Source organism: Cydia strobilella, chromosome 1, assembly GCF_947568885.1.
Source record: "Cydia strobilella chromosome 1, ilCydStro3.1, whole genome shotgun sequence".
NCBI lineage: Eukaryota > Metazoa > Arthropoda > Insecta > Lepidoptera > Tortricidae > Cydia > Cydia strobilella.
This window is the reverse complement of record NC_086041.1, coordinates 26,931,105-26,941,219: the sequence shown is the minus strand read 5'-3', so window position 1 is coordinate 26,941,219 and position 10,115 is coordinate 26,931,105. Positions and strand designations below refer to the sequence as shown.

Below are 10,115 nucleotides of genomic sequence, written 5' to 3'. Positions count from 1 at the left end.
CAAAGTAATACGTAAAAAATTGTTTTCATTTAATAAATCTTTACTATTTACAATATCGTACAATATACCTTACAGCTAATTAAGGCTAAATATTTTTAAATTTTGGCAACATAATATGATTATCCAAATGAAAGTTACACTAAATAAATTACATTACAAATCGAAGTTTCTATTACATTACAACTATGACATAACATAACATATTAATATGTTACCGTAAATACCCGTTTGAGTTGAACACGTTTTCCCTCGAAACACGAAAACTAGAATTAACCACTGCTCATATTTTTTTTTTTATGATGATATAGGAGGCAAACGAGCAGACGTGGAGCAGACGGATCACCTGATGGTAAGCGATTATCGCCGCCCATGGACACCCGCAACACCAGAGGGGTTGTAAGTGCGTTGCCGGCCTTTAAGATGGGAGTACGCTCTTTTCTTGAAGGTTTGAAGGTCGTATCGGTCCGGAAATACCGCAGGCGACAGTTCATTCCACAGTTTAGCTGTGCGAGGCAGGGAGTTTCTGGAGAAACGCACAGTTGAAGACTGCCAACCATCTAAGTGGTGAAGATGGAAATGTTGTCACGTTGGGCGATGGCGAAAAGAAGCGGCAGGGATTAATCCGAACAATTCCTCGGAGCACTCCCCGTTATACATGCGATAGAAAATGCAGAGCGAGGCCACATCCCTAAGGCCCGGGCCTGCAACAAACGCCGTAGGCCGCAGCGCCAAGGACAATTCGAGTCGCTCTTCGTTGGATGCGGTCCATAGGAAGAAGTTGGGGTGATCATATATGAGAACAGTAGGTATTCCATGTGCGGGCGAACCTGCGCCTTATCAAGCTGTAGGCGGTGGGCCGGTGTGAAATACTGTGTCGATCTGTTGTTGAGCACACCGAGCTTTTTTAGGGTTCCGTATCCAAAGGGTAAAAACGGAACCCTATTACTAAGACTCCACTGTCCGTCCGTCTGTCTGTCTGTCCGTCTGTCACCAGGCTGTATCTCATGAACCGTGACAGCTAGACAGTTGAAATTTTCACAGATGATGTATTTCTGTTCAAAATAAATATTTAAGTGGGGCTCCCATACAACAAACGTAATTTTTTTGCCGTTTTTTGCGTAATGGTACCGAACCCTTTGTGCGCGAGTCCGACTCGCACTTGGTCGGTTTTTTACCGTTTTTTAATTGGCCTTACCCTCTAAATGGCGGCGGAACTAGACTTTACTCGAAATGTTGACGCCAAGGATTCCGATACTGGCTGCGGCAATTAGGGGAGTGCTCTCAAAACGAGGTGCCACGACAAACTCTTAACTTTCTTGCGGTAAACGCGCAAGCCTGTGTCTTGGTAGGGTTAAAACGGTCTAAGTTAAGTCGACCCCATCCAGAGACTTTTTTTAGGGAAGTCTCACTTTCAGACACAAGTTTGTTCCGGCTCTCGATGACATTTTCCCGAGAGTACTATCATCAGCATAACAATGAATTCCGCTGATATGCAGCATGTCATTGATATGCAGAAAGAATAGAGTGGGTGATAGCACAGAGCCTTAGGGGACACCAGCATTCACAGACATGGAGTCTGGGCATTCACCGTCAACTACGACCTTTATGCTTCTGTCTGCTAGAAAGCTACTGACCCATACACATAATCTTTCGGGAAGCCCATAGGATGGTAGCTTCGAAAGAAGTGGTTTGTGCCAAACGCGATCGAAGGCCTTTGCTATATCCAAACTAACAGCCAATGCTTCACCCTTTGTCTCGATCGCCTGTGCCCAACGATGTGTTAGGTAGACTAGAAGATCATCAGCCGAGCGGCCTCTACAGAAACCGTATTGTCGGTCGGTATTGTGGACGAGGTACACGCAGTGTTCTATGAATGCCATGCGTGTACAGTACAAGGACGAGTTCAGGGTACTGTTGCGGCTGCCGCGATTCTGCAGCGCGTCGGGCATGTTCGCCGACGCGCATGTGGATGGTTTCCACGCGACGCTGCGCAAGCGCTACGCCGCGACGCTCCGTAGGGTGCGCGACAGCCGCCACAGTCTCCTGGCCGTCGTGGCAGGGAGATCGGACAGTGCCCTAATTAGGCACTGGACCTCCCAACATATTAGTTTAGGCACTAACATAGTAATTTAAGTATATTTGTAACTAACAAAATATGGATTGTAATATCGTCCGAAATAAATGAATTTTATTTTATTTTTATTTTATTTTTTTACTAAGCAAATGGTGGTCCTCTGGGCACCGAAGGAGCTGGCAGTTGATAATGGAGTCCATTATCTTGAGAAAAGGGAAGGTTATAGCTATTGGCCTGTAGTTGGACGGATTTGAGCGGTCGCCTTTTTTAGGGAACGGGTGCGCCAAAGCGGACTTCCACGAGGTCGGGACTACGCCAGAAGAGTAAGAGACCCGAAAGAGACGCGTTAAGACCGGTGCCAACTGCACACATCTTCAGCACAATCGCAGGGATTCCATCGGGCCCACTTCGAATTATGAGTGTCGAGGGAAAAAAGTGCTTTACTCACTGAGCTTTGGTTGAACCGGACATTCGGCATACAGCTCTCGCACCGCGGTATGGTCGGCGGCGCGTATCCCCCATCATCCAAAGTCGAGTTGGACGCAAAGAGTTTACCCAGAAGATCGGCTTTGCCTTTTGCGTCGTGGGCCAATGAATCATTTCCCATGTGCAGAGGCGGAAAAGATGGCGTGCAGAAATTTCCCTGGATAGCTTTGGCAAGAGACCAGAACGCACGAGTTCCCGCGCAGCGACTTTCACATAAAAGTAGTTCTAACTAGGCAATTCACTTTCCGTGGTGTGCTACCAGAGTCTAAAGAAAGGGTGCGGCGATCACCGAAGCGAGGATGAGCGTTTTAGATTAAACAAACAGCGAACCAAAACAGACTTTTTGTATTTTATTATATTACCTATATTAAATAAATCAGTTTAATTTAATGTGTTATTGTGCTGACTAATCAACACTATTTTTAACTAAAGTTGGTTTAAAAAAATAGTCCATTTTAGGTTTCACTAAAGCATTTTGCTAAATCTATTTTTGACAGGTCAAAGTAACTATAACCAAGGCATTGATAAAACTAGTTTAGTTTAACTCGAAACGAGATTTTAAGGTAACATATGAACAGAAAATAACTATATGTATATTGTATAGCTACCTACAGAATGAGTGTACATTTGGGCTAAAATGCATAAATAAATACAACAACAACTATTTTAACAAGAAATTCTGCTTTAGCCAAAAACGAACAATCAGGTATATCGGCCAATTTTTTTTTTTATGTAGTACCAAAGACCTATATAACACCGTATAAGATGAATAAAGTCTAAGGAAAAAACGTGCCTCGGAGATCAAGAAAATTTGATTCTCGCACAGATGGCGCTACCATCAATACCAACCTTTGGTCTTTTCTCGTTTAGATGGCGCTGACGGTTTCGTTTGTTATTTAACAATTTTAACACATATCAGTGAAAGAACATGGGTCACATTTCTTGATATGTTTATTTTTAGTTTTAATCGTGTGTCGATAGATGGCAGTAAATTTACTGTTACTACAAAATTTACTATTAAGGTACCCCCTCTATCCTATATATTCTCTTTGGTAGTACCAGTGTCCACACTTTTAACCAGTGTTGGCCGAACGTTAATTGCAATTAACCATTAACCAGTACAAATTGAACCGCTGCTGTTAACTGTCTACCGGTAGACCTTATTACAAAAGGCATAAGGTTGCTGTTTGTACGCATGTAAAAAGTACCACTCAATTTTAAATCAATGTGTTGCTAAATAATAATGCATTCAATTTTTAACAATATATACCTACTTAGGAATTTAAAATAGTTTCGAAGCCACTTCAATTGTGATACACCATATCTTGAGTATTTACTCGACGACTGACTATTTTACTTAGCCACAATGCAAAACATAATTATCCTTACTTCAAAGAGAAAATAAATATACTTAAAATGCTTACCTAAACAACTGGCCTATCACAGTATATATTCAGCATAGAACTATTATTACTAGCGTATAGAACCGGCACCGAGAACCACAGTATATTGCGCCATTAGTTGCTGCCGTTTTGGCATCAAACCATAGAAGCGGAGCGTGAATCTCGCGACCATCACGCGTGCGCCATGAATTTTACGGCGCTTACGAGGTTTCTGTCGCGTGGTACAGGTGTGATTGCGACAATTTCATTGTTTGGTATGTCGTCTCTATAGTAATAATAACTCAGTGATATTCAGTAGGTATTATTTGGGGCATTTTCTATGAAAAGGGACCTTATTGTCGATGGCGCTTACGCCGCACAGCGTCGCGCGGCATTGTATTTATATCGGAGCATCGTTTATAATGGCGTAAGCGCCATCGACAATAAGGTAACTTTTTATAGAAAATACCACATTTAGTTTAGGTACCTAAACTAAACTTACTTTAACAAGCAAGCCCAACGAGTTTTGTCATTTGTACACGATTTGTGATAATACTGATAATAGCATATTGTGTAAGAATCCGAATGTCTATGAACTCTGCTTAACGTCTATGGTTTGAGATTGAATTGTCTATGATGAAAGAAATATTTAAGTGACTATAGACAATAATATTATACCTATCTAATGATATAGACATATAGACATGAAAACAACCCAAAGGTCACCCAAAATGTGGAGAAATCTGCAAACACTCTGACTGAGGAATAAGGATTCTTTTGAGAGAGTCGAATGGAAACATGTTAGGAGGGCCGATAACCCGAGAGAGAGAGAAGCGACCATAGGTAATAATCAGAGCCCATAGAGTTATTCAGAATCTTATTTTAAGATTCTAGTAACATGACCTTAAAGTTAAACAATGCAGTTACTAAACAACTAATAGCGCCGTTCCAATACACCTATAAATACTACACCCACGCATATAGTAATATGTCAGTGGACATGGACTAATTAAGTTATGACTAGAGTAGTAAATGATAGTCCTCGGCGCACTATCTCACAAATACCTGTGCTACGTCGGCGACGTGGAGTAGAACCTCTTCATGGTGGAGTCGATGTCGACGATGGAGCCTCTGATGTCGTGCGTCGCGCCCGCTATGTTCCCGAACGTGGACGCTAGCCGCTCCAGTGCTCGCGCCTGTGGGAAACACATTCTGGCTAGAGTAAATGAAATATTCAAATATTCGAATACGGATTAATTAATTATGTAGAGTGAGTGAATTGAGTGAAATCACATTAGGTTAGATTAAGTAGGTACTTTATCTAAAACACTCTTTTATTTTAACCTTTCCCAATTTACAAGGTTTTCCTAAAAAACTCAAATATATTTGAAATTTCCAATCAATCCAGCTTTGATGATTAATTTGAAGACAAGTCACATTTCCCGAAAGTCCAATTTAATTTGAACCTTAAATGGGAATGCTAAAGTTGAAATTCCATTGGCTCGTATGTGGTCAATAAATTGTACTATGCCTGGAACAGGGTTAATAGAAAATCAACTTATATTTCAGTTTTGAACTAAATCCAAAGCACTAAGCTCAAACATATGCACTGGTTTGTGACTACAATATTTTCAATTCTTAGGATTTGATCAAGCTTCTTGATGGCCTTACTGTTATTATAGACATTTACTAGGCTCAACTACTCAAAATACACTCAATCAATACAAAGAAGCATGATCAGTACCTGTATATGAGAGGACTCCGCTAACCGCTCCATGGCCTGCGAGTTGACTAGGGTGGCGTGCGCCATTTGCGACATCGCCGCAGCTTGGTCGCTCATCACTTTTACCTGGAAACAATTTATAATAAGTATGAAATTATTATTCATTATTATTCACAATGACGGGACTTAATCTCGTAAAATAAGTTTTAAATTTACCTCCGGCGTTTCGAGGACGGCGTTGTCCCCGTGGTCTCGGAGAAGCTGGTTAAAGTTGACATCAACATCTTATAGGCGCGCGAACTCCGTCCTCGAAACGTCGTAAGGTAAATTTAAAACTTATTTTACGAGATTAAATCCCGTCGTTGTGAATAATAATGTAATTATTGTCTTAAACAGAACATAATTAATGTTAACCATTTGACAGCCAAAGACATCAACTGTCGAGCGTGGCGATACAGCCCGATATCAATATCAACCTTCGTGCGTTCTGACAAGGTTCACAATGACGCGCCGCAAACGATAAGCGTGGCGTTCATAAAACCTTGGAATGCGTGAAGGACTTTGGCAGTCAGTATGTAAAAAAGTACAATAGCACCAGTACATGGTCGCATTTTGGTTTAATTTCGGCGCCCCTCCTCCCATAACGCTGCCCGGTATGGTTGGTCACCAACCATAATCTTCAGCACACCAACCGTTGGTGTGCTTATAGATTTTTTTTTTACACTTACTAATTTCTCCATGACAGCTACTTGGCGCTCCTCGTTATCCATCATAGGCTCCTCAAAGGCTAGTACTGGTTCAGACTCAATATGGTTTGGCTCCATACTGTCCTCATTGAAAAAGTTGTCATCTACAAAATGGGACTCCTGCTTTACTGAACTGCGGGACTCTGTAAGTAAGGATTTTGGGGTTTCAGCAAAGATAAATATAGCTCCGTAATAGATGGATACAGTCTAAGGAAAAAACGTGCCTCGAAAATCACGAAAATTTGATTCTCGATCAGATGGCGCCACTACCTTTGGCCTACTCTCGTATAGAAGGCGTTGACGGTTTCGTTTGTTATTTCACAATTTTAACGCATATCAGTGAAAGAACATGGGTCAAAATCATATAAAAATAATTAATGCAAATAAAAAAAATCATTTATCCATATTTAAATACATTTTATCGTATTTTTAAAATCTTCATTTTCGGTTTTAAAGTGTTTCGATAGATGGCAGTGTATTTACTGTGGTTATACAAAATTTACTATGACAGTACCGCTCTATCCTATTATATCCTCTTTGGTTTCAGTTAGGTCAAGGAACAGAAACATACTAAAGCATAAATATTATGCTTAACTTCCATGCATTGCCTTAAGGGCTACCCGAGGTCTTCATCGATTTTTGACAAGTTTTGAATTGTATCTCTTACTTTTGCACTACAGTATACAGAATTATAAAACAAACGGCTATCAGTTCTTCAATCTATTATCTCCATATTTGTATACCGGATTTTGAAAGAAATGAATACTTATTTATTTATGATTTTTTTAAACATTTCCTAAAAAAAAACCTTTTTTCGTATCTCAATTGCTGTGAAAGATGTTACACATACAAAATCTACATATTTGAGTTCATCTTTGACGTCTCACAAAAGTTATGGCCAGAAAACCAGTTTTTTGACCTAAAATTGTTCAACTTTGATGCCAGATATCACGAAAACAATGAACTTTGAAGTAAATATGCGATACTATATTACTTAAAGCCGTTGCTGTTAATATGATAAGCAACAATTAGAAAACTAAGGGATTCAGATCGAAGGTCATTGGGGCATGGGATCCCCTTAAGTGTGATTTAACACTTTTAACATCAAAACTAATGCAACATAATGAATGAGTGCCATGTGTTATTTGTATCTACAACCCGGTCACAATATCTGTGCACCTCGCTGGAATGTGGCGCCTCTCCCGCTTCCCCTCTCACCTCTCCGCGCACTCCCCGGTGCGACAGTACGGTTAGCATCTTCGTTGCCGCTACACCTCCACATTTCTCGAAAAAACTTTTTTTCACACCGTACCCAGACCGCCGATATGACGTCACGAGGTCAGGTGCACAGATATTGTGACCGGGTTGTAGGTGAGTATTTTATGGGTGACTAAACTTTTTTTCGTCTCTCATTTTCATGGTTAGGTCCTCTTGGGTCACTCTTAAAAGTTAAAACCACGGGTTTATGGTATTTAAATGAACCAAACATGCATTTTGTATGGTAAATATATGTAACTCCTTTTCACAATGTGCCATCTCTAAAGACAAATTAAAATTACTTTCTTATGAAAGTATTTTAATTTGTGTTTTTACAAGTAGTCACACTACTATTCAAACTATAAACAAAATAAATATCATATACAAAGGAAAAAATTAACAAGGCCTCCAGTGCCCGGGGCTGGATTTTGTTTTCCTTTGTATATGACATTTATTTCGTTTAATGTGCCATCTATTGAACACGTTAGTAGATCGTTACACAACAGTCCTTCTAACAAGCTGTGCTTGAACACGTTAGTAGATCGTTACACAACAGTCCTTATAACAAGCTGTGCTTGAACACGTTAGTAGATCATTACACAACAGTCCTTCTAATAAAACTGTGCTTGAACACGTTAGTAGATCGTTACACAACAGTCCTTCTAATAAACTGTGCTAATATTTTCGCCTGGCTGATGAGACAGAATAACAACAAGAAATAGTCAATCCACCCTTATATGGCAAATAATTATGCTGTCATCATGCCATGTAAAATACTATATAAATATAAATATAATATTATTATTTAAATTCAATGTAATATTTAAAAAAACACACTGTCAAGGTAAATATGATAATCGGTAAATGGAATTTTAACAATTTTTGTAACAAATTGTTACACTGAAAATTAATAATACTTCCTTATAGAAAGAAAAAATTATAAATTTACTTACTAGTAGATTTACCTACATCACTTGCTAGAAACAAGTCCCATATCTTCTTCTCAATATTGGAACACAAGCTGTTAGGATCACCTCCGCCTGAGATAACTTTATTCCTTACAGTGGATTTCTTGTCGGCCCAATACTGAAACATTATAAATATTACATACTAATGATCAGAAACAAGTGAAAAAACCGGCCAAGTGCAAGTCGGACTCGCGCACCAAGGGTTCCGTACTTTTTAGTTTTTGTTGTTATAGTTATAGCGGCAACAGAAATACATCATCTGTGAAAATTTCAACTGTGCTATGAACACTTCATGAGATACAGCCTGGTGACAGACAGACAGACAGACGGACAGCGGAGTCTTAGTAATAGGGTCCCGTTTTTACCCTAAAATAGTAAGAATATAGACTAGTTTTTAAGTCTATATTCTTACTATTTTACACAAGTATGTATATTTTCTTAGTTAGTATATTTGATTTTCAGTACAAATAAATCTTTTATCTATCTATCTATCTATCAGTGTCTTCTAAATAGGATTAATATGGGAAAATATGAAGTAGTTTACTTTTAGTATTTTTTCTTTACCTTCATACTTTGACTTGTATCCATGTATTGACTTACTTTAATCCATGATTTCATAGGTCTTGTAGGTCCAGTTATGCCATTAACTATCCTAGTAAGCTGGAACCATAACTTCTTGCTCTCCTCCCGCCCTTCCAGTCCTCGCAATAACCCAAGACCCAGAGTTTGGTGTTTTTCCATGAAGTCTACAATTGCCACCACCTGCTCCAGACTAGGTCGGGACTATAAAAAAATAACATAGATGTGGGATCACCAAAAAAAACAATATAAAATAAACATAACCGGTGTACAGTTACTTGTTCAAATTGCGAAAACTGCAGATTTTTGATTATTTAAAGTTCCATGTAAAGTAGGTAAGTATAATTAGTAGAAAATATTGTTTGAAACTTTCAATTCTCGCTTGAAAATAATTTGACTTCTCGCAATATAAGAGTGATGATACTCACGGCTATAGAACGATCCGACATGACGGAAAATAATATTAGAAGCTGCCAAAAAAGTACCACAGCAGTAATTTTATTCGACACAATGTTCCCACCAAGTTTTATTTCACATTTCGAAACTTAAACGACTATTGAAATTGAATTCGAGTATAATAAACTTCTACAAAAAGTCGATAGCCAGTGGACATGACAACCATTGGTTGGGGTTTAAGCATAAACAATAATATATTTTGTATTTTTTTTCCATATACAAACAATTTCACACGCACGTACACATACGATACGATTTTTGTCGCTGATTAGCGAACTAGGCTCCACATTCGCGTTCGCGGCTTCGCGCCGTGATTCGCGCATGAGTGTGGAGGGCCCTTTGCAACCCTGAGGACAGTCAAATATCAAGTGCAAAATTTATTGCAAGGTCTATAAAGCCCCATTGGTCACTGGTCAGATACAAAATCACTGTTTAAGAAAAAAA

The 10,115-nt window shown here is 39.2% G+C and overlaps 1 protein-coding gene across 3 annotated transcripts in view; it reads right to left on the bottom strand.

Moving 5' to 3' along the window:
• LOC134744169 (uncharacterized) overlaps positions 1-9,840 on the bottom strand; it is a 62,123-nt gene extending 52,283 nt beyond the window's left edge. Inside the window, exons 1-6 of one of the 3 annotated variants that reach the window (XM_063677892.1) lie at positions 9,644-9,836; positions 9,237-9,419; positions 8,622-8,754; positions 6,394-6,554; positions 5,687-5,791; positions 5,008-5,138 (exon numbers count right to left, since the gene is read on the bottom strand). In XM_063677892.1, coding sequence (XP_063533962.1) covers positions 5,013-5,138; positions 5,687-5,791; positions 6,394-6,554; positions 8,622-8,754; positions 9,237-9,419; positions 9,644-9,664 — 729 coding nt within the window. In that variant the 5' untranslated portion in view covers positions 9,665-9,836 and the 3' untranslated portion in view covers positions 5,008-5,012. Of the gene's footprint in view, positions 1-11; positions 5,139-5,686; positions 5,792-6,393; positions 6,555-8,621; positions 8,755-9,236; positions 9,420-9,643 lie in introns of those variants that run through there. The other 2 variants (XM_063677901.1, XM_063677884.1) reach the window with 2 other exon arrangements.
• Between the last annotated feature and the right edge of the window lie 275 nt (positions 9,841-10,115).